The following is a 25,743-nucleotide window of genomic DNA, read 5'->3' on the forward strand; positions in this document are numbered from 1 at the left end:
CTCAGAAAAATCAAAATGCTGTCTAGCCCAGAGGAGTCATTTCTAACCATGGCAAACTGTAAAATAACTGTGTGTTTTGAGTGGCATCTAGCACTCAACAGGTGCTTAATAAATACTCACTAATATCATTAGGCCACTCAGCACCAAACAGGAAGATGAGGACGTTTTTGTGTTGTTTTATCCTTGGGTAATTGGTAAAAATAATCACAAAACTTTAAATGTTTAGCAGTGATTAGCTAAAACCATCACCTCTAAGCCCTTCCCACTTTGATAAACTCATTCCCATGAAAATACTCACAACCTGAGGAACAGCAGGGAAAGAAGCCAATAAAAGCAGCTCAAAGAATTTATATTATCTCCATAAGCTATCTAATCTAGCCATTTTGAATGATCTATGTAAATTAATTACACTTTTTAATTAGGTGGTCCTTTAGCTTGCATATTGAAGTTTGCCACTAATTACAGCGAGGCAGGAGGTCACTTGATTGGTATGGGAAACAAGAGGCCTTTATTTCATTGAACTGAAACACTGAACAGTTAATGCTTAGGGGAAAAAAAACTATAAAATTTATGCCAGTTCTCAAAATTCAAACTGCGCAGCTCTTGTTCATTTTTTTTTTTCTGACTCAAATCCCCTTCGATGGCTCACTGGGGGGTTTTCCTTTATAAATATCAGAATGACTTCTAAACACCCACTGACTCAAAACTATTAGAATAGAGCAGCTCTGAAGCCTGAATTTTGCATTTCTAATGCTAGGGGGAGAAAAATCCACCCTTTTGATATTAGTCACATTAAATGCCATTTAATTGCTACTGCAGCTGTTTCCAGATGTGACTTTATTTTGTTCCTGCCAGCCAGTCTGTGATTTTCATTAACTTCACCATTAAAAAAGAAAAAAAATCTTTCACTATATTTGATGATAAGCAGAATAAAGTGTTTTTTAATTTAAAAAAATACGGTGGTCATTGTCATAAGTAGACTGCATTTAATATCTTGAAAATATTTTAGAATGACATTTTATGGCCCTTTCCCTCCTCTAATCTTGCGTTAGGCACCAAGATTCCAAACTCTATTCTTTTTCCACATCTTAGTGACGTGTGTCATCCAACAATGGATCAGTGGGTGGGGAGTTCAGCAAGAAACACTTGCTGATTTAATGCAATTCTTAGGAAAATCAGGACCGCTAATTAAAAACCACAGAGTGAATAAAAGTCTTGACCCAGAGGAATTCTCTATCTGCCACTCAGAGGGGCCCTCATTTTCATGCCTGGCACACACACATTGTCGCAATACTGAATCTACTATGGGTTGCATTTCCTCCTGGGCCAAGGACTACGTTTCTGCTAGATGGCCTGCCCACCTCCCCAAAGGGTAGTGGGTCTGTAATATTCCAATCTTTTGTCTAGCTTCAAAAAAGCATTTTTGAATCTCATCAAACAGGGCAGTGTAGTGAGAAGAGGACCCATGTCAGCATGGGGTCTGGGCTCCAGGCCTAGGTCTGTCTATGAAAGCTGGGTGATAGTGGCCAGCCCCTTCTGTTCTCTGGTGGCTCCCCTTTTCCTCATCTGTGAAATGGATTCATTTCACATGCTCTCTCAAGTTCTTTCCACTCCTAGTCACTTCCAACTCCACCTCGGCTGAGTTTTTATCACATTCTATTTATCATACGTTTGTCTACATGAATGGCAAACTCTTCTCTTTCTCTCTCTCTTTTTTTTTTGAGACAGAGCCTCAAGCTGTCACCCTGGGTAGAGTGCCATGGCATCACAGCTCACAACAACCTCCAACTCCCGGGCTCAAGCAAGTCTCCTGCATCTGCCTCCCAAGTAGCTGGGACCACAGGTGCCCGGCACAATGCCCAGCTATTTTTTGGTTGCAGCCATCATTGTTGTTTGGCGGGCCCAGGCTGGATTCGAACCCGGCACCCTAGGTGTATGTGACTGGCACCCTAGCCACTTGAGCCACAGGCACCGAGCCTTTTCCCTTTCTTAATCTCCACCACCTAAAGACTAAACATCACAAAAGTGCAATAAATATTTGTTGAATCAATGGGACTGTGAACATCAAGATGCTGAGGCCATGCATTTTACTAACAGTACCAGTAGTTGTGGTAGCAGCAGCGGCAGCAAACATTCTTTTGTTTGGAGCACACACTATAAACTAGAAGGCTTTCCACTACATACTCTACATAGTTTGTCTCATTTAATTGAAGGAGACAAGTTCATATTTCCTTTTCCCTCTGTGGCAAACGCTACTAAATAAAACCCATTCGCCTCTTCGTCCTTATTAATAGAACCTCAATTTTGTTTGGGGTAGCAATATAAATATTAGAAAAAATTCTCTCCCCCAGATACCCTTGCTTCTTAGGGTGGAACACGTGTCTCAGTTGTGGCTAATGAGATATCAGCAAAAGCCTATCTTGGGTGAGATGTCTAGGAAAGTTATTATTTCCAAGGCAAAAAGAGGTCAATCTTAGTTGGACTTTGACTTCTGCCATTTCACCATTTCTTCCTTCCTGCCCGGGATGTGGACTCAAAGCCTGCTGGCAGCTGGACCAGTCATTGTGCTCCATGTGGACAGAAGCCTGGTGGAACAGAAGGGATGCGGAGCTGGATCCTTGGTGACTTCCTCCAGTGCAGGCAGCAGCCCTGAATTGCACTTCCAGACATCTGGTTATATGAGAAAGCTCAACCTTACTAATACACTCCACTCATGATAGCACAGCAAGTGTTTTCCCAAAGATAGATATTCCTGGTCTTTGCTTTCATAAGCTCTGACTTCAGCTCTTTCTTCTAAGAGCCCTCTCACTCCTGCCCTTCATGATTCTCTATGTTCTGATTTTCTGAATTCGTTTTTTTGGGGGGAGGGATTGGCTTTTTTTTTTTTATTGAACGGTAACTATGTACATTAATGCACTTCTGGGGTACAGTGTGGGGTTTTCACACACAATCTGAAACACTTCCATCAAACTGGTTAACATAGCCTTCGTGTCATTTTCTTAGTTATTATTTTAAAATGTTCACATTCTGCTCTTAGAAAGATTCACTTGTACCCTTGTAAGATAAACCTCAGAAGTGATCCCTCCAATCCCCCTCCCTCCACCCATTTCCCCTTCCCCTCTCCCTCCCCCCTTCCCATATTCTTAGGCTGTTACTAGGTTATAGCTTACATATAAAAGGTATAAATTAGTTTCATAATAGGGGTGTGTACATTGGATACTTTTTCCTCCATTCTTGTGATACTTTGCTCAGAAGAACATTCTCCAGCTCCATCCATGTGAACATGAAGGACATAACGTCTCCATCCTTCTTAATGGCTGCATAGTATTCCATGGTGTACATATACCACAGTTTTTAATCCATTCATGGATCGATGGGCACTTGGGCTTCTTCCATGACCTGGCAATTATGAATTGGGCTGCAATAAACATTCTGATACAAATATCTTTGTTGTAATGCGATTTTTGGTCATCTGGGAATATACCCAATAAAGGAATTGCAGGGTCGAACGGCAGGTCAATTTTTAGTTCTCTAAGTGTTCTCCAGATATCTTTCCAAAAGGAATGTATTAGTTTACATTCCCACCACCAGTGTAGGAGTGTTCCCTTTTCTCCACATCCACGCCAGCATCTCTGGTTTTGGGATTTTGTGATATAAGCTAATCTCACTGGAGTTAGATGATATCTCAAAGTAGTTTTGATTTGCATTTCTCTGATGATTAAGGATGGTGAGCATTTTTTCATATATCTGTAGGCCGTGCGCCGATCTTCTTTAGAGAAATTTCTCTTCAAATCCCTTGCCCACCCTGAGATGGGATCACTCGTTTTCTTCTTGCTAATACATTTAAGTTCTCTATGGATTCTGGTTATTAAACGTTTGTCGATTTTCTGAATTCTTTTTTTTTTTTTTTTGAGACAGAGTCTCACTTTGTCACCTGCGGTAGGAATGCCATGGTGTCTTAGCTCATTGCAACCTCAAACTCGAGGGCTCAAGCAATCCTCTTACCTCAGTATCCCAAGGAGCTGGGACTATAGGTACCTGCCACATGCCCAACTATTTTTTAGAGACAGGGTCTCACTCTTTCTTGCTCAAGCTGGTCTTGAACTCTTGAGCCCAGGTGATCCACCCCTCTCAGCCTCCCAAAGTGCTGGGATTGCAGGCATGAGCCACCCAGCTGGGCCTCATTTTCTGTATTCATGATGCTCTGGCATCTGGGTCCTCCTTTCCTGGGGAAAGACTGCCCCTTCCAGGACCAGCCATTTCTAAGGGCGAGCAATCAACTCTCTGAGGAGTGTGTCAGTCAAGCCCTTTCTCTGAATCACCTCCCGTCCCTAGCTTTTATACTCCAGTAGGCAATTTTCCTGCATCTTAATCACTCCAGGCCCAGGTACTGTATGACTAGGGACCACCACCATAGCCCAGACCCTGCCAAAATTATTCAGAGTATCCAATCTTTATTAACTGCTCTGCTGCTTTTCCTGTCTTATCCTCTCTTTCTGGGTGGAAACCACAATCAAGGCTCCTGACTGGCCCTGGGGCTCCTCTGTACTGCCCTGCCTGATGTGGCATACCCGCTCTCAGGAGCTGTAAGTAACATACTATCTTTTCAGTGGCAATAGTCTTCTGATCTGCTGGCCTTTCCACACCCAAATAAAACCAAAAGTTTCAGACAACTTCCAAAAGCTTTTCCCTACATACCTCTCTCATCCTCTTATCCACATGTCTAGGTCTACGTGGCTAGGACAGGAAGAGGGACTGGTTTTTTGCATTTGCTACGTTTATTCTATCTTCAGTACTATACTTGGTCACCACTGTTGATCAGGGATTAGAAGCCCTTTAAGTAGGAATAATTATTGACTTTCTTGAAGGATGACAATTTTTTCCTTTGCAAAAGATCTCAAGTCTCTACGAGGTTAGATGCTAGTGATGATGCACATTAGCAAGCAGTCAAAACTAGTAAAGGAACTGCTCTCATGGATTCTGAGAATGCAAAAGCTAAATGGGGCCTTAAGAATCATCTAGAGCAGTGGTTCTCAACCTTCCTAATTGCTGCATTGTTACAAATGGAACAAAGGGGTTGGGACCCACAGGTTGAGAACCGCTGATCTAGAGAGTAGACCCCAGTTTCTCTCTGCAATCTGGCCTGATAAGGCACACAGGGAGCTGATAAGATTGAACAGTAAAGATAATTTACATGAGTGGCTTCCTTCAATGTTGAGCATTTAGTATGTACAAAGTCACATGTAGACTCTAGGAAGAAAGTGGCAGTGGACTCAAAGATAAAGCAGACCCTGATCCTGCTCCCAAGGAAGCTACTGTCTCTTAGAGCAGAAGATAAAATTCACTAAATAACCAGAGGCCAGGATAGAAACCAGGCTTCTGGGTACAGTAAGGAAATGAGCCACATGTGTTGATCTCCTTTACTAAATCCCCACAAAGAAAATACTGAAAGAACTTTAAATGACCCACAAGGACAAAAAAGAACAGGACAGGAGATAAAGATTTAACCACAGTTTTTAAAAGATGGAAAACAGAGAAAGCAGTGGTAACCAACTTAGCAATATAGAGAAAATGATAACCCAAGTGCTTACAGGAGACACTCGTAAGAAGAAGTGAGGACCTAGGGTTGGAAGTAGTCATGCACCCTTTCTGATACTGGCACTCAGTCAGGTGACATCTCAATTTTGCCAAGAAACCAAAAGTCTCTAGAGAAATTGAGCGTAACACAATGTGGATTTGGAAACAAATCAGAGAGGCCAGGGATAAATGGCACTGAAAATAGTAGAATTAAGTGAAAAGTGGACACATGACTCCCAATCTTTCTCCCATTCCCAAAAGAGAGCAGCTGGGAGGATTCTTCTCTAGGGAAATAAAAGAGTACAGAACCAGAGAAAAAGCCTCCACAAACTTGAGTTGGTGGATGGTTGTAGTGTCTCTCTATGAAAGTTTAGCTTTCCACCTCATCAACTCACACACACACACAAAAAAGTCAGTAAAGAAGCCAATGCACACAGCATTTCCAGGCAGCTTTCTGGTATCTCCTGAATAGGAATGAACAGCCAAGAAGCATTAGACACTTGAGGATAGCCACCAAGTGAAAGATAGAGACCAAACCAAGAGAATAAAGAAGATTGCAGGAAATTAGAATAGTATAAATAGCAGAATAAAATGTCAAGAGAATTAGAATTACAAAGTCAGAGAGACAAGAAAATTCTTCATTCATAAAACAAGTATGTAAAAAAAGGAAGACTAAAAGAGCGATAAAGTACCCTTAGAAATTGAAAAGATGACAGCTTAAAGAAAAAGTTCAGTAGAAGGATTGGAAGGTGAAATGGATGAAATTTCCCAGAAAACAGAACAAGAGATAGAAAGTAGAAAAGAGAAGATAACGCATACCTCAGCAGTTCTAATGCAATGGAAATACATTGCAAGCTACATTTGTAACTTAATTTTTCCAGTAGCTACATTAAAAAAGTTCAGAAAAACAGGTAGGATTAATTTCAGTAACTTATGCTATTTAATTCAATAAACCCAAGATAATTTCAACATGGAATCAATAAAAATTATTAATGAAATCTTTACCATCTTTCTTTCATAGTATAAGGTATAAGTCTTACAGCATGCTTCCATCTGGATAATCTATGCTTCAAGTGTTTGACAGCCACAGCGGCTAGGGGGTTACCCTACTGGACAGCACCAATGCAGAAGAGCAATCCCCAAGGTCCAATAGCTGTGTAACTGAGTTCTAGAAAAAACAACAAAAAGAGGAAGACGTGGGATTCTGGAACCAGAGGGCTCAACATAAGAGCGAACCTGGAAGATGCCATCAGGAGGATAGGCATGTGGCAAACAGCTGCCAGTTTCAGGTGCAGCTGGAGGATGGAGGCTGCAGGAGGGAGACTCTGTGTTCAGGACACAAATGTGATCTTTTTAAAAGTTTGCAAAAATTAATTGGCCAATTTGACAGATTTGTTGAAGCATTTGTCAAAAATTAAAAAATACAAAGGCTATTATTAACTATGAATATATAATTGTGGGGAAAATCAAACATATAATCACAGTACATTAAATGGCTTAAGAGAATAAGAGCCTCAGCTACCATTATGGGAAGTTGATAAATGCTGCTGAACATGGGGAAACCAAAAATCAAGCAGTATAACCCTTGATTCTTATAGGTGATTCATAGGAGAAATACCCTATGAATAAACCCCTGAATAAGCAGACAAGAGAGCTAATGGTGCCCCTGGGAAGGGAGCCTGGGAGGGTGGTGGGAGTCTGTTTCTCAATCTTTTAATATTTGATTTGTAAAAATCTCTATCCATGTGATAGATAAAAATAACTAAATACTACATATATAATAAAGTAATAATTAACACAGGTAAATGCTAAGAGAGGTAAGAGTGGAGAGATTGTATGCATCTAGAAAGAGGCGAGTAAAGAAGGTTTTCAGAGGAGTTGGGATTTTCACTGCTCCTTCAAAGATTTCTATAGTGTCTACTATAGTAAATGTCCAGCTCCCCTCCACCCCCACCATGGGAGATGTTTAAACAAAGAAAAAATATTGATCCACGAGTGTCTATAAAGTTGGAGGAAAAATAAGGCATCTTTTGTGGTTAGTTTTCCTTTTTGACTATGTAGGTTGCTGTAACTGATGACCTTGCTTTTAAAATTTGGAGCTAGAAGAATCTTAAAGATGATCTTAGTCTGTAATTTCCAGACTTGTGAAACCTGAGACTTACCCGGGGAGGTGTTTAATAAAAAAACCCAGATCCACTGCATCAGAATCTCCAGGGGTGCAGCCTAATGATCTGTATTTCAAGAAAACCTCCCTGAAGGATTTAGGCAGTTATCCAGGAGTGACATGATCCCTCCCAAAAAGCTACCTCCTCATTTTATAGTGTAAGAAAGCTGACAAACATAGAGATTAACCAGTGGTTCTCAAAGAGTGACCTTTGGACCAGCATCTTCATCAACATCTGGGAACTTGTTAGAAGTTAGAATTTGTTAGAACTTATGAATTCTCAGGTCCCACGCCAGACCTACTGAATCAGAAATATTGTGCTTTAATTCAGCTTTCAGGTGAATGTGGTGCACACAGATCTACTAGGTTAAACCACCATCACAGGATAGCAGTGGGGATTAAGATGAAGCTATATCTAAAAGGGGCATGACTTGTCGTTTAATCTCATGTCTGATTTTAAGGATAGAAAAGAAATGGAGATCCAGAAAGTTTGAATGACTCATCCACCAGGGTAGCAGCAGCCATGTTGGTACCAGAGGAAAGATAGTACCTGCAATCTGAAAATGTGAAAGCCAAAAAGTCCAAAATCACATCAAGGAACTGCTAGATTGAGCTCAGAAGCACCTACTCCTAGACTTCTGTAGCTGCGTGGGGCACTTCATAACCTGTACTGCTTAAATCAGTTATCGGTCAGTCACTGGCAGCTGGACACATTCTGTGTGATCTAGGATCTTCTAAGAACTGTCAGATTTTTTCTTATCATCTCCTACTTGAGATGACTTGGGCAGTTGTCACAGACTATGAAATCCAAATTCAAAGGTTCTGTTTGTCCCTTCCTCTGTACTCCCACAGGACCGTACAACGTTTATCACAGTGCTTGGTCCACTGCATTGTAAGTTTTAGTAGCTATATTTTGCCTGTGTCCACTTTCCTCCCAGGACTCAGTGTAACTCATAGGAAAATTGTTTGCTTTTAGGAACAGGGGAGATGCCAAGTATTGTCTTTCTCCCTGAGATAACCTATCAACCATCAATTTTCTGCAATATCAAGTTGCCCAGCTCAGCTGGATCACTTTCATGACAGAGTTGTATCTTTTCTCCCACCACCACTGGAAACAGGCCCTGGAGCAGGGCACTGACTCCAGTTCTTCCAGGCAGACCCTGGTGTGGGTCTAGCTGCTGCAGGACCCTGGGATCCAGAAAACTTCTTCTCTTTGTTCCTTCAGCCTGGGGTGGCAGTTAACTTCCTGTAGTTGCTATTCTCTGGTTGCTTCACCATCTGTTTGACTTTCAGCTCTTCCATCCTGTTGGTAACCAAATCTCTGCCTTAAATTTCATGCCTTTGAAATTCTCCGTTCCTGTATTCCTGGTGGAAATCAGGCTGATCAAAACACTGTGTGTGAGGCTGATACAAAGTGCCATGCATGCATCATCCTAGGAGAATGGGCCTGTTACTGTTCTGTTTCTACATCTTGGAAATTATGGCTCAGCTTAGGTCAGTTGTCCAAGTTCACATAGTTCATAGCAGGGCTTGGGTCCCAGAAGTGTTGCTCCACAGTCCATGTTCTTGAATGCAGCACTAATCATCTATAACCCGTTTATGGAACCCTGGGGTAAGCTTTAACTGCGAGGAACCAGGTAGTTTGTTGTTTCCAAGCTGGAATATTTCAGGTGTTAATTTATTTAATTTTTTGCTATCTATTAGAAAAAATGTAGTTAGATATTCTCATCAGACAGTATACAAAACAATTTCCATATGGATTAGAAATCCAAATTCCATATTAATGGAAAATATAGAAGATTTATTTTCACAACCAAGGAGGGGAACAGAGGGGGCATGTGAAACAGGGATGTGGAACTAAGCTTGATAAAGAGGACGTTTAAAAGCCACACATAATAACATGGGCATATTTGGTTTCATGCAAATTATTGTTGTGATGATTGGTTGTATGTGTGTATAAATATGAACATGTACAGAGGATGCAAAAAATTTATACACATTTCAAAAAAGAAAAAACTGTATTAAAATTGTAATACTCAAGTCACATTTGACTTCTGCAGTTTTAAGAGACACGAGACAAGATAACAAACGTTATTGGTATATACTGAGTATAACAATTTTGATACAGTTCTTTTCTTTCTTAAAATGTGTATATATATATATTTGTATGTGTGTATGTATTGTTTTGGGTGGGGGAGGGAGCTTTGGGATCAGTTTAATCTGTAACTAGGTTTTGGACATCCTGATCAGAAGGAAGCCTGACAGCCTGCCCTTGGGGAGAAAGTCCATCCCAGAGGGCAAGGGCTCCCAGGGGAAGGGGCAAGGAGGGTGATGCTGCGGGGAGGAGGCTTGTCCTGTGCTCAGTTGGTGCTGGGAGAGCCTGGAGTAAGGAGAGGGTGGCCTTTTCAGGCAAGGGGCCATGCTTTTGATTGCCCTCAGGGCCAGAGTGATCCTGATCCAGCCATGCACAGGAGCCCTCTATCATCCCACCAAGCTTTAGACCTTCCCAGTCATATCAGAAGGGATCATCTTTATCAGGTCCATGGCTTCCAAGAAGGGCCAGTAGAAGGGCCCAGGTCACTCTCTCCATGTCACAGCTCAAAGGACGGGGCAGGCAGCGGGTTACTCAACCTCTGTGTTCAGTGTATATTGGGCCAGGGGTGCAAGGAACAGGTCTGAGGAAGTTGCAGGGGTTGTAGATGGTTTAGGCAAGTGGGTTCTGGCTCATTTAACCTGAGTCCTACCCAAGGCTACACACCAACAGGCTGGAGGGAACTGGTGGGACTCCTCCAGACCACCACAATTGGTGTATTTGTGTACACTGTTGACTAAAGTTTACATTGGTGTACTTTAGGTCAGGTCTCAGTTTGAATCTCACTTCCCTGAGGAAGCCTTCCCTGTCCATAGTTGGCATTGAATGTCCCTATCCCTGCATCCCTAAAGCCCCTGGGGCTTCCTTGTTCTGTCTCCTATGTTGTGTTGTATTTGCTTGTTTGCTGTTTATCCCTCTCCGAGACTGGAAGTTCACCATCGTATTCCCACTACCTTGCACAATAAAGATTTGATGAATAAATGATTGAATCATTCAAACACTAGGGACACAGTGTAACTTCACTGTTCAAAAATGTCTGAGTCTCCACATTGCCTGTGTCATCTTAAAGCCCAAGCTCCTACTTGGCTTTCAAGAGTCTTCAAAACTGGCCTGACCATCTGTCCATCTTGGCATCCCACCATGACATATGAATCCAGCAAACCCTCCACTCCATGAGCAGTACCTTTGTCACCTCTGTTGACCCCCTTCGTAGATGCACAACACTTCTCTGGTACTGTCAGAAACTTCCCACCTCCCCTACTTATACCCCATCATCCTGCAAGGCCCCTTCTTCAAAGCCATCCTGCGCAACTCTGTTCCTGTCCATAAACTCTTATAATCCATGTCTTTTTGTTGCTATTTTCATCATCTGAATATTGCCCCTGTCATCCACCCACAAGTGCTATAGAGGCAGAGCCTATTTTGCATGAAAAAAGCTAAGAAATGTTGAACACTTGCTTTCTCAAGCTTGATGGCTTTTAAGGATTCTGATCAGAAATGACCTTTTTGGAATTATACAACAAAAGAAATTTTTTTCTCTTTAAATTTCAAATTAATATGACGGTACAACTTTTTACATTACGTTGTTCTCACTTCCAAGGTAAAGTTCCAGTTGTAAAAGAGCCCTCACATTGTGCCCATTAGATGAGATCCCACCAAATGCCCTCCCACCTTTTGCCAATCATCCTTCCTCTCCCCTCTGTCTCCTTTCCATAATCCCGTACAAGACTATCCTTGTGTTTTATTGTTCATATGAGCATGTAATTTTATATATTGGTTTCATATTAGTATTGAGTACATTGGATATTTATTTTTCTATTCTTGAGACACTTTACTAAGAAGAATGTGTTACATCTCCATCCAGGTAAACATAAAAGATATAAAGTCTCCATCTTTTTTTATAGCTGAGTAGTATTCTCTGGTATACATATACCACCACGTGTTGATCCATTCATGGGTTGATGGGCATTTGGGTTGCTTCCATGACTTTGGCAGTTATGAATTGAGCTTCAATAAATATTCTGGTGCAAATGTCTTTGTGGCATATATGAAGGCTACTGATTTGTGGACATTAATTTTGTATTCCAAGACACTGCTATATTCCTTGATCACTTCAGAAGTGATTCTTATGAGCCATATCTATTTTATTGGCCAAAGTAAGTCATATGGGCACAACTGACTTCAAAAAGATAGGGGTGTCCAATTCACCTGCAGGAAGGAGCACTGAATACGCATAAATAGTGATGTCTATTAAAGAATGTATCATCTCTAAATTATAACCAAAGAAAAGAGATACTTGTAAATTTTAAAAGGGGTTGGTTCATACAAGAGGAAATAGATCATCTAAATAGGCCTATATCTACTAAAGAAATCTGTTTAATAATTTATAACCTTTCAAAACAGAAAGCACTAGGCCCAGATGAGTTCACTGGACAATTTGACCAAACATTTAAGGAAGAAATCATAACAATTCTTTACAATCTCTCTTGGAGGACAGAAGTAAAGGGGATACTTCCTAACTCATTCTATGAAGGCAGCATTAACCTAACACAAAACTCTCATGAACAGAGATGGAAAAATCCCAAACAAAATATTAGAAAATTTGAATTCAACAATGTATAAAACAAATTATACATCACTACCAAGTAGGGTTTATCCCATATTAGGCATAATTCCATTTATATGAATGTCCAGAGTAGGCAAGTCCATAGAAGTAAAAGGTAGATTGGTGGTTGCATAGGACCAGGGGAAGGAGGGGGAAATGAGAGTGACTACTAATGTGAACAAGGTTTCTTTATCAGGTAACAAAAATATTCTAGAATTAGCTACTGGGCTATTTGCATAACTCTGTCAGTATACAAGGAACACTGAGGGCGGTGCCTGTGGCTTAAAAGGGTAGGGTGCCGGTCCCATATGCTGGAGGTGGCAGGTTCAAACCCAGCCCTGGCCAAAAAAATAAATAAAAAATAAATGATAACATAAAAAAGGATTAAAAAAGAACACTGATTGTACACTTTAAATTGTGTGCAATTATGCAATTTATAATGGGTGAACAGTATGGTATGTTAATTATCTCTCAATAAAGTTAATAAAAATGTATAAAACATATTTATGGTTATAATAATAAAAGGCACCTCCACCAAGCTTTAGAAATAGTTTATCCTCAGTGCTGACAAAGTCCACTGGGACAATGCTCAGATGCATCCTGCTCCTTACTACCTAGAGAGCTACTATCCCAACATTGGTTTCACCTTTCCTTACTTTTCTTATTAGTTTTGTCACTTTTTTTATATTCCTAAACAAAAGATTGTTTGGTTGTTCTTGTTTTTGTCCTTCTTAAAAAATGTATTATTTGCCTATTTTTTTCTAATGGGATGTTTGCCTTTTCTTACCAATCCTTAAGATTGTTTTTGTTAAGAGTTCTTTTTTTAAGTAGATTTTTATTTATTTCTGTCTCTGATTCTCATTCAACTACTCTAAGGTAAACATTAGATGCTTTCAGATGCTATTCAGCTCATTCCCATGATAATTAACTCAGATTAAAATCTCCTTCTTTCTCTCCCTCTGGGTAGATCCCCACAGCCAGGGAGACTTATTTCATCAGAGTTGATTGCCAGTGGTGGAAGTGGGAGCTCTTGTGCCTGCCTTTTTGATTCAGGTTGGGTGGTAAGAGTTTTTTAATATATTAAAAACATTCACCCCCCTGGTGGCTTTTTTAAAACCTTGGCTTTGCTTTATCAACAAATTTTATTTCAGAAATTAAGTAACTGGACTCTTAGTCATTCATAAGTCATGCTCCACTGTGATCCTCCCCTCCCTTCCTCTCCTCTCCTGGTAGACCCAGAATTTGAACTCAGGCTCTTTGGCTCCAGAATCTGGACTCTTAGTCATTCATAAGTCCTGCTCCACTGTGACTCTTTTCTCCTCCCCTTGTCTCCTCTCTTCTCTTTCCTTCCCTTTCCCTCTTCCCTTCCTCCCTCCCTCCTTTCTTTCCCTTTTTTCTTTCTTTCTTCTTTTCCCTCTCTCTCCCTTTCTTTCCCTCTTTTTTCTTTCATTTCAGATTAATATGAGAGTACATACAATTAGGTTACATTCTTTATATTTGTTAGGAAAAGTCTGAGTTGTATTTGACTCCTTCATCTATGAGATGTGCCATATACGCCTATATTGTACCCCTTAGATGGGAGCTTGCTGGGCCCCCTTCCCTACTTCTCCTTCCCTCTTCTTGAATTTAATTGTGTTTTTCCTCTCATGTGAGCCTGTAGTTGTTCACCTACTAGTTTCAAATTAGTACTGAGTACATAGGATGCTTGTTTTTCCATTTTTGAGACACTTTACTAAGGACAATGTTCTTAACTCCATCCAGGTATCTTTTTATGGCTGAACAGTATTCCACAGTATACATACACCACAATTTATTAATTCATTCATGGGTTGATGGGACACTTGGGTTGTTTCCACATCTTTGCAATTATGAATTGAGCTGTTATAAACATTCTAGTGCAAATGTCCTTATGGTGAAATGATTTTCTTTCTTCTTGGTAGATATCTAGTAATAGGACTGCAAGATCAAACAAAAGGTCTACTTTTAGCTCTTTGAGGATTCTCCATATTTCTTTCCATAAAGGCTGTATTAGTTTGGAATCCCATGAACAGGGTAGAAGTGTTCCCTTCTCTCTGCACCCACAGCAGCATCTGCAGCTTTGGGACTTTGTGATGTGGGCTAGATTCACTAGGGTTAGGTGCTATTTCAAGGTGGATTTGATTTGCATTTCTCTGATGCTTAGGGAAGATGAGCATTTTTTCATGTGTTTGTTGGCCATTCTGTCTTCTTGGAAGAAAGTTCTGTCCATTTTTCTTGCATAGTGACTAACTGGGTTATTTGTTCTTTAGCAGTGCTTACCTATATTGCAGAACCTATTTCAAAACACTGAGAAGGAAGGAACCCTCCCCAACTTCTTCTACAAGGGAAATATCACCCTGCTACCAAAACCAGGAAAGGACTCAACAACAACAACAACAACAACAAAAACTACAGACCAATATCCTTAATAAATATTGATGCAAAAATACTCAATAAAATCCTAGCAAACAGAATACAGATACACCAAAAAAATTATACATTTCAATCAGGTGGGCTTTATCCCAGGGATGCAAAGGTGTTTACCATACACAAATCCATAAACCTAATTCACCACATAAATAGAAGCATAAACAAAGACTATATGATACTCTGACTAGATGGAGGGAATGCATTTAACAAAATTCAACATCCTTTCCTGACAAGAACACTTAAAATAATAGGGCTAGAGGGGATTTCTTAAACTGACAGAAGTCAACTATGACAAACCCAAAGCCAACATCATGCTGAATGGAGTAAAACTGAAAACATTTCACTTAGAACTGGAACCAGATAAGGATGTCCACTATCATCACTACTATTCAACATAGTGCTGGAAGTTCTAGCCGATGCAATCAGGCAAGAGAAGGATATCAAGGGCATCCAAATGGGGACAGAGGAGGTCAGACTTTTGGTCTTTGCTGATGACATGATCTTATATTTAGAAAACTCCAAGAGGGATTCAACCATGAGACTCCTGGAAGTGATCAAGAAATACAGTAACATCTCAGTATTTAAAATCAATGCTCACAAATCAATAGCCCAGTAGTCATCATATACACCAACAATAGTCAAGCTGAAAATTAAATCAAAGACACAGTTCCCTTCATAGTAGCTTCAAAGAAAATGAAACAGTTTGGAATATACCTAGCAAAAGATGTGAAGAACCTCTACAGAGAGAACTATGAAACCATAAGAAAAGAAATAGCAGAAGACTTTAACAAATGGAAGAACATACCATGGTCATGGCTGGCAAGAATCGACATTGTTAAAATGTCTATACTACCCAAAGCAATCTATAGATTCAATGCAATCTCCATCCAAACACCAACACCATACTTTGAAGAACGTGAAAAAAATAGTTCTTCATTTCATATGGAACCAGAATAAAATCCAAATAGCTAATGCAATTCTAAGAAATAAAGACAAATTTGGAGGCATCATGTTAACAGACTTTAGGAGTCTATCATGATCAAAATGGCATGGTACTGGCATAAAAATAGATACACAGATTTATGGAACAGAATAGATGAAACCAGCCTCCTATTGCCATCTGATCTTTGACAAACCAAAGAATTCATTGGGGAAAAGAATCCCTATTCAACAAATGGTGTTCATTAGCTACTTGTGAAAGAATGAACCTGGATGCGTACCTCTCACCACTTAAAAAATTGACTCGCTTTAGATAAAAGATTTCAACCTAAGACACAAAACAATAAAAACTCCAGAAGAAAGCATGGGAAAAACTCTTAATGATACAGGCCTGAGGAAAGATTTTATGAAGACCTCATTGGTCTTGTCTTTGATTTCACCCAGCTCCTTCTTGGCTTATGCTTCACACTAGCTATTATTTGCTTGGAATGCACTTTTCTCTGTTCAGGTTCTGATTCAGAGTCCAGCTTAACTGTCACCTCTTCAGAAAGTCCTTCCCTGATCATCTGGATGTTTTCTATCACACTATCTTATTTTAATTTTAGGCATATAACATTCTAATGATATTTTCTGGTTTATTTGTTGTAGACCTTCATTAGCTGTATGCTCCTCAAGAGCAGAGAATTTTAATCTGTCTTGCTCAATCACCATTGTATCTCACCACCAGAATAGTGCCTAAAAGAAGAGAGACTCAAGAAGTAGATGTAGCATAAATTTATTAATTCCATAGTCCAGTTAAGCTTTATTTCATTGCGTGGAATGAGACAGAAATCTGTTATTCTTCTTGGTAATGGATTTTTCTAATTTCATTCACTGGAATGGAAAATATTCAATCTTTTACCACAAACTTGAGGTATTTAGGTATTGATATTACTTGAGTGTGGTGTGGATTTTCTAGTCTATTCTACTGACAGTTCAATCTTATTCCAGTTTCACTGTTTAAATTTCAGTATGTACCTGCAGTGCCTCAAACATTTATCCCCTCTCTTCCTCACCAATTCTCCATTTTTAAGATTTTCTTGGGCAGTCTTACCACTTATTTTTCTATATCTCTGTAAGTTTGATATTTGTTGCATTATATTTATACATTTGTGAAAAATTGCCATTTTCAGAATATTCTTACCATCAGCACGCTAGATTTTCTATTTCCCTATACACACTCATTGCATAATGACAATTTTAAAATTCTTTGTAGTCTCTTAATCTCACCAGTGTTTTCTTCTACATTTTAATTTTTTCACTTTTATATTGAAATATTTGACTCACTTGAAATTTATTTTGGTGTGAGGGGTGAAGAAGAGATCCAGTTGTTTTTCACAAATGGCTAGTCTGTTATTAAATACTCTATCCTTCTCTCAGGGCTCCAAAATAGCCTTTATCATATACTAAAGATATATGTATAATATAAATCTGAGAGAGATTTAAAATTGCACAACTTTATGACTACCCTGTATGTATGTGTATATAAATTATGTGTGTATCTATATATAGGTTTGCTTCTAGATTGTATTCTCTTTGATTTTCTATTCTTTTACCATTACTTAATTATTTTTACTTGACTAAGTTTTACTATTGAGCAGAGCTAGTTTCCCCTCATCTATTCACATCTAGCCATTCTTGCTTGTTTAAAAAAAATGTTTTTAAATTGGATTTTAGAATCATTTCCTCAAATTCTTTCCCCCAAACCCTCTTATACTTTATTTCATTGAATTTACAGACTGACATAGGGAGAAACCACATATTGCCAATATTAACTCTCCATATATAGGACAAGTCACTTTTTAAAATGCCTTTTTCTTTGACTCTCAGTGGGGATCTTTTTTTCCACTGTATTTGGTTATTACTGGCATATGGAAAAGCTTTAGGGATCTATGTATTTGTTTTCCAGGACTGCTGTAACAAACTACCACAAACTGGGTGGCTCAAAACAGAAGAAACTTATTGTCTCTTATTTCTGGAGGACAGAAGCCCAACATTAAGGTGTGAGCAGGGTCATACTGTCTTGATGGCTCTAGAGGAGTCAGCAGGGCAATACTCTCTTGAGGGCTTTAAAAGGAAAGAATCTGTTCCATGCTTTTCCCTTACCATCTCATGTCATGCTGGTATTCCCTGAAGCTGCATAAACTCCAGTCTGTTTTGTCACATGGCCCTCTCCCTGTCTTTACATTGTCTTTTCAGGACATCAGTCATACTGGGTTAAGGCCCACCCTACTCTAGTATGACCTCATCTTATCTAATTATTTTGGGAATGACTGTATTTCCAAGTAAGAATCTATTCTGAGGTACTGACTGGGGCTTAGGACTCTAATGTCATCTTTTTGGGTGACTTAATTAAAACTTCAAAATAATACTATATACTTTGTAAATACTTTAAATCCTCATTGCTTCTAATTATTTCACTGATGATTCTCTTGTGATTTTCCTGATACACGGCTTATCATCTGCATGTAATAAAAATGACATTTCTTTTCCAGTATTTTATCCTCTTGTGTAAGTTCATTGCTAGTACTTTATCATACCTAGACAATAATTACTTATAATCTTAAAAATTTTTGCTTCACTGTTTTTAAAATTTGAATTTGATTACTCTGGAATTGAACATTTAAAAAACTATCCATTTGTAGTTCTTCTTCTGTGAATTATGTGTTTTTATCCTTCATCTATCTTTTATACTGGGGATTTTTCTTATTACTTTTGAAAGAGCTCTTGTGCATTAAAAATCTTAACTTTTTGTGTCATACTAAAAAATATTTTCCCCTAAGATTTTGAAAGTACCTTGTCAACTATGAAGGAGCCAACAGAAAGCACAAAATATAAGAAAGGTACAGATCTACTGTAACAGATCTAATTATACCTTCCTGTGCAACAGTCCCATACATGAACCAATACATCTCATACGAGCAATAAGATAGTGCTGCACAACGTAGAATTTTATGAAGCACTCTTGAAAATTTCAAGTACACTGATACTTATGGCTTGTCTCATAGCATACTATTTCTAAACCATTCAATTTCTTTCCAGCTAATGTACTCAAAGGAGCTTCAAGGACTAAATGATCTGATTAACCCTTCAATACCAAACGCTTCACAGCTCTTGCTCTCACATACCTGTCAAGTTTATACTGACATTAAGACCTTAATGCCATCAAAAAAGGATTAATCTGTTCTTGGTTTATCTAAATGACCAAATAATAAGATTTAAGTGATAACTAGCTGTAAGATATGTCCTTATTAAATTTGATAGGAATTTTAAAAAGCCAAGTAATGTAATGAAGTTTGCAAAGTGATTTAAACAGGTTTGACTGCTCAATTTGGAAGTGATTCAGTGCACAGGTACAGGTATAAAAGCTATTTTTAAATATTAGGCTTTGAATGCTGCTGACCAGCAAGTTAAGAAATGCTAAGTGAACATTATGATACATTGTTTTAACCCACTTCTATTACTCATCAAATAAACATTTTTATTTTAGCATGTGCTGTTTTTCCCCTCCCGACAAGTTTCATTACTTCTCAATGAAGTGTTGACATGACTTATCAACAAGGAATAAAACAGGAGAAAGGAAAGACAACCTAGTTCTTAGGATGTTAATACTCATCCAGAAATGTAAATGTCCCCAAAGCCCAGCCAGAAAGCTACTGTCCAGGACCACTAAGGGAATAATTTGATTTACTTGAACTGATTTTACCATAGCTAGGAAAGCACATGGGTAGGGCTTGGGAATGCTCTCAATGGCATTAAAACCAGCCCGATTTGGTCACCTCTCTCATTCTATACCTTGTATTTTTCTTTATCCCATGCACACTCGTACTTAGAAATGACATACTATTTGCTGCACAGAAAAATACTGATGAGTTAGGCTTACTACTTATATCTGTCACATGTATGCCTTTGTTTTGCCTGTCTTCACTAAGGAAACTTTTGTATATTTGTGCAAGGACTACAGGCATATAACAAAAAATAAGTGATTACACTTTACCATGACACCTTATACCTTCAATAGGTATAGTATTTGCACATACTCACTGAGATAAACCGATATTTAAGAAGTTGAGAGAGATATATACATATAATTTCAATAAATAGAAAAATTTTATATTGTTATATTAGGCAGTGTTTCTCACAATCCAAGAGCAAGTGGTGAAATCAACTAGTGGTCATATCACTATTAAAAAAATGTAACAGAACAGAAAATAATAGCGGAATTGTACATGGTAAGGATACATATTTTCTTACATACATATATCCACACCCATATATGTACTAGATCACACTGGAAAATGAGTTTCTTATTGCAGTCTGTGGTCAACACAGTTTGAAAAGCACTGTCTAAAGTCTGTGATGTGATGGAATCCTTCCCAGCACTCTTCCTCTCACTGAAGAAGTGTTCTAGCTTTCCACTCAATCTATAAATGTTTATTGAACAACTACTATACGAATCAGATGGGCAGGAAGAAAAGCAAAATTACTTTTGGCAATTTCTATTCACGTGTGTTGTTACACAGAAGATTTTAAAAAAATTTAAAAACAAGTTAATGCTGAATCTATTACTACTGTTATTTTAATGTGTCTCTTGATGGCCATAAAAATGTAAGTGGAATGTGTCCAAAATTCCTAGAAATAAAACTTTCACAGAATGCTTCTTGGGCTTCTTATTAGTACCAGGAGAGAAAACTAGCATAAAACCTATAGTTGAGACAGGAAATCTCTAAAAGATTTCTTTCTTTTCATCTACCTTGTCATTGATTTCTTCTTTTTTAGGCTTTTGTCAACAAAATAATTTTTTCGGCAACCAACATTTGGGTCCTGGCTATAAAACTCCATCTTCAGTGTTTTCTTTGTCTTTCCCTGGAACATAAATAAAAAATATGTATATATGTATAAATACAAATACATGTGTATATATTTAATGTTCTGTTCTCTTTAAGCTTTAAATGTTCAAACCATTCACTGTATATATGTATGTGTATATGCGTGTGTGTGTATATATATATATATGTAAAATGAGATGTGATACTTAAATTAAATATGACCTCCTACACCAAGCCAATCTGTTGTTCTGGTGCTTGATTCCAACCACAATATGATCTGAAGAGCTTCAAATTCCTTTAGAACCTAAAGGAGATGCTCAAATCTCTAACATTAAAGTCAATTATTAAATTTTATACCATAATTATAATTAGTTTTTATTTTCTAAATTCTTCCTTTCCTTACTTCAAATACTTTTAAAATGGCATGTACATGAGATGATATTTCAATTTAGAAATTCTTCTGATATACACTATTTTCTGATGAAGTCATTTTTGGCTTATATAAGAATTTATTTTATAAGTGATACAGCTGATGCTTTATAACAACAGAAGCCATTATAAATAACATTAGGAAAGAATAATATTCTTCTCTTTTCTGATCTTTTTGATGGATTTAATAAATACACGTTAAGATTTCTAGTGATTATTTGCAACTTCCAAAATCAGACCAACCATACTACTACTGTATGGCAGGAAAATTTCAAGTTTTCTTTTTTACCAAGTCTGAGTTTAAAAATTTTAAATGCTATCAGTAGAATTTCTGTTATATCAATGTGTCATGGTAGGCTGATGATAAAAGGCTCACACACATTTTCTAGAAAAATACGAAGACTAAATGAGTTGTCATTTATTTTTGCAAAATAAACTCAAATGATTAGGTAATAGGTTTAGAATTGTACTGGAAAAATACTTTGTGACAAAATGATACTTTTTTCCCAATCAAGATAATCAAGGCTTGGCTATGGCCAGTGTATGCTGGAGCTGGCTCAAATCTTCCAAGCTCTGTGTTTAGTGATGTCACATTAGTAGCTTGAAATCAGACATGGTGGGAATATTTATACCACAGAGATCAACAAAAGCTACAAATCAGAGGTTCCCTTCCCATTTTCAGGAGACTTCAAACATTTCCCAGCACATGACTGATAATAGCCACTAATGTTTTAAAATATAATTGAATTCCTCCTTGTTCATAGAAAGTCTAAATCATTTTTTATATGTGTCTTTTAAAAAAAAAAGACATAAATATTTGTCATTAGTTTATAGCAATGCAAATGTTAGGTTTTTCTTGTGAAGGGATAAATATATGAGTCTTATACAGAGTTCACAAAGTAATCTTTGTTTCTTACCAGTTATACCCTATTCAGAATAAACAGCTTAAAATATACGTGTGTGTGTGTGTGTGTATATATATATATATATATATTTTTTTTTTTTTTTTTTTTTGCTGTTTTTGGCCAGGGCTGGGTCTGAACCTGCTACCTCTGGCATATGGGGCCGGTGCCCTACTCCTTTGAGCCACAGGCGCCGCCCTATATATATATATATTTTTAAAGACATGGTCTCACTATGTTGCCCAGGCTGGAATGCAGTGGCTATTCACAGGCATGATCATTGTGAACTACAGCCCTAGAGTCCTGGGTTCAAGTGATCCTCCTGTTCCAGTCTTCCAAGTAGTTAGAAATATAGGCATGCACTAAAATGCTTGGCTAAAAATTGGATTTTTATCTGAAAAAATGGCATCCTATTTCTAACTGGAGCCATACTTATCAAACAAAATATCTAGATTTCAAACCGAACCTAATAGATTTTAATTGTCATAGAATCTATGCGACTTAATAAAAGGTGAATTAAAAATTTTTGTAAGGTATGAAATAAACAATTTTATTAGATGAGTTCATTTATTTGACACATTAAATAGGCAAAGATAAAATATTTGCAACCTCATAAAAAGAATCACTTTCTCATACTACTTGAACACAGCAGTGGTTAAAAACAATGAATTGTAGAATGGACCCCCAGGATTTTATGCAAAAAAAACACCCTGTACAGAAAAGTTTCAGGCTTCTAACTTCACTGAATCCAATACTAAACGTGCTTCTTTATATTCTTCAGCTTCTTCCAAGTCTTTTTCACTTTCCTGAAATAAAATATAATAAAAATTAAGTTTATCTTTTTCAAATTTCAAATATTATAAATTATTAACATAAATAACTCAAAAGTTAAGAGAAAAATGACCCTAAGCTTCACCCACATTTATTTTAATTCCACAAGTTTCCCATAGTTTTGCTTTTGTTTCACTGTATATTTCATATAATATATTGTCACATAAAAAGTAACACAGCCATCTAACGCTATTGGCATTAAGAAATTAAAATAAAAACTTCAGAAAAATTTTATTCTCATTTTGTCAACATATCATCATATACAAAAGCAAAAGGGAGAAGTCAAAAAAAGGTTTAGTAACATATTACATATATGACAATATTCAGGCCAAAATAATCCTCCAACTACTCACAAATTAGAAAATTCAAAGACTGAATGCCTGCTTGTTAATGATAATACATAACCTATACTAAAGGAAACAAAAAACAACATCTTTCATTTTCCAATATTTAAAGATTAAGTTTTTCCATGATTCTGATTCTAAAAGGAAACTTTTACCACTATACTATAATCATAACAAATGAAATAAGATCATCTAAATTATTATACAAAGGAAATTTTGCTTAATTTTTAAGTGAAGTTATGGTTATTAATTTGTGCCAGGCCAATACAAGATGGAGATACACAGTTATGGAGAAAAGAGAATAAAGGATGTGTGTATTTAATATAAACACTTAAAGGAGAAAGACTGAGAATTTGCTTAACTCTAACTATAGATAAGGATTTCTTAAACTTCTACATTATACCTTCAACATGCCTTTGTTTTCTGTCAGTAAATATAAGCTCTTTGAGGGTAGATATATTGTTGAATACATCTTCATTCACAAATGTATCATCCAAAGATAACTTTTTTAAAGCTACTTCTATTATCTTTCCAGCTACCAGATTCATTTAAATTGTCAAGAAATACAAATGGTGCTTCCTGTCTTAGGTAGTATTTTAACATAGTAATTATTTCCGGCTTTATCTATCTTCTATCTCATGAGGCATTTATACCAGCAAGTAGAAGTGTTATTCAGCATCAAGCTAATATAAGGGGACTGCTTATATTACCAGGTTTTACTTCCTACTCTTCTAAAAGAATTCAGATCCTTCTCATAAGGATTCAGATTCATTTCAAATACTTGATATTTTTAAATTTCAAACACTCAACTCACCCTTAATGTGTCAAAAAATAACTTTATGTATAAAAACCAAATAATTCAAGATACTGCTGGGCAATACTGTTACTATCACAACTCAAATACATTTAACTAAGTTTAAATAAATATAGTAAATATACTAGAAAACAACTCAAAACATTCATTTATTTATTTAAAAATATACTAGCACACAGGGAAAATAAATAAAAAATATCTCCAACTAGCTCTCAGTGTTAAATGTTTAAAATTTTGGCCTTCTATGTATTAGACTGAAAAAAAGTTTAAATGTAAGACAGAGAAATCTTACTTACTAACATCTGCTGAAGATCAATATATGCAGCTTCCAATCTGCGCTGGCAATCTGGAATCATCATCCGGGACTCTTGCAGGATCTCTGTCTATAATGAGAATCTCTGTGAGACATGCAGACATAGTAGACTTACGGGTGTTCGTGTGTGTGCCTTGGTAAGTTTCTAATGATTTAGAGGAATCAGAAAAATATTGTAGTTTTATTAAATGGTTCAACATTTGAAATCGTATCTCTTAGAACTTAGGAAAAAAAGACCAACACACTCTAAAATCTACAAAGTACAAGTTTTAGAACTAAATATTTTTGGTAATCACCTTCTCATGCTAAGTGAAAATTAACTGGAAAAGCTTTTCATAGAGCATTTATTTAAAAAGGCTATTTAAAATAAACTATTTCCCCTGCTGTCACAAAGCACCTACATCCAAAATGGGATCAGCTGGTTATATAAATATCTCCAGCATCTTTTGAGTAATAAAGAAAAACAGTGTGCAGATAATATCACATGGAGATAATTACTGCATAAAAAACATTATTGAGTTATTGATCACATCGTGCGCACACTGCAGGAGGTTCTCACTGAAAGACAGAGGTAAAGAAAAATGAAAAGCAAAGACCAGCAGGTTCATATTTTTGATGCTTATCATGCATAAAAAGTTATTACTTATCCTTGTGTTTCATTTTAGGAGAAAGATTATTCTCCCCATGCAGTTTGAGCCAAATTACCAATGTGGCACCCCTCTGAATCTGAACTTCGTGCCTATTCCTCCTCCTGAAGACAGACACTACAGAATTAAACACAGGAATATTTATTCTAGAGGATCTTTCTGGACTTAAAATTCACCATTCAAAGCAAGACTGTAACACATAAAATCATAAAGGAAGGAAAAAGTCCAATCAATGACTGGGAAATCCAATCAATAAGTGAATAAATGAGTATCAGATGCTAGACCTCAAATAAGACTTTTACTTAAGGTAGTATTGAATAAACCTTCAGGAAGGTTTATTTCCTTAAATTATTCCCAGAAAGAGACACAGAGATCATCTAAATATTTACTTCCAAAAAATAATGTTTGGTTAAGATTTTCCAAAAAACAGGTACAAAATCTGAACTATTGCTAAGAAGAGTATTTCATTTATGTGAAATAAAGACATAATTTAATGGTAATAATACTGTATTTTAGTAGAAACTTTAAATCCCAGTATCTTCCATTCCCCAAACTTCTGTCATGGTGCACATTGTAAAAAAATCAGAATTATAATATACAATTATATTTTCTATCCATATCTATTTTCTTGTAAAAAAATTACAGAATCATAATATACAATTATATTATGCATATTCATATCCATTTTCTCAGGTGCAAAGCTACTGGTGAATCTAAAACTATTTTACAAGAAGGCACAGGTTGAAAATGTCAAACATATGATTATGATT

General features: G+C 37.1%; 1 protein-coding gene across 2 annotated transcripts in view; it reads right to left on the reverse strand.

Annotated features, from left to right (window-relative positions):
• Positions 1–22,553: 22,553 nt before the first annotated feature.
• The window catches only part of TBCA (tubulin folding cofactor A), a 53,434-nt gene continuing 50,244 nt past the window's right edge, over positions 22,554–25,743 (reverse strand). The window contains exons 3-4 of one of the 2 annotated variants that reach the window (XM_003785932.2): positions 24,310–24,396; positions 22,554–22,830 (exon numbers count right to left, since the gene is read on the reverse strand). In XM_003785932.2, coding sequence (XP_003785980.1) covers positions 22,750–22,830; positions 24,310–24,396 — 168 coding nt within the window. In that variant the 3' untranslated portion in view covers positions 22,554–22,749. The remainder of the gene's footprint in view (positions 22,831–24,309; positions 24,397–25,743) is intronic. The other variant, XM_012802800.1, reaches the window with a different exon arrangement.

This window comes from Otolemur garnettii, unplaced genomic scaffold, assembly GCF_000181295.1.
Source record: "Otolemur garnettii isolate 467f Iridium unplaced genomic scaffold, OtoGar3 scaffold00017, whole genome shotgun sequence".
Classification (NCBI taxonomy): Eukaryota; Metazoa; Chordata; class Mammalia; order Primates; family Galagidae; genus Otolemur; species Otolemur garnettii.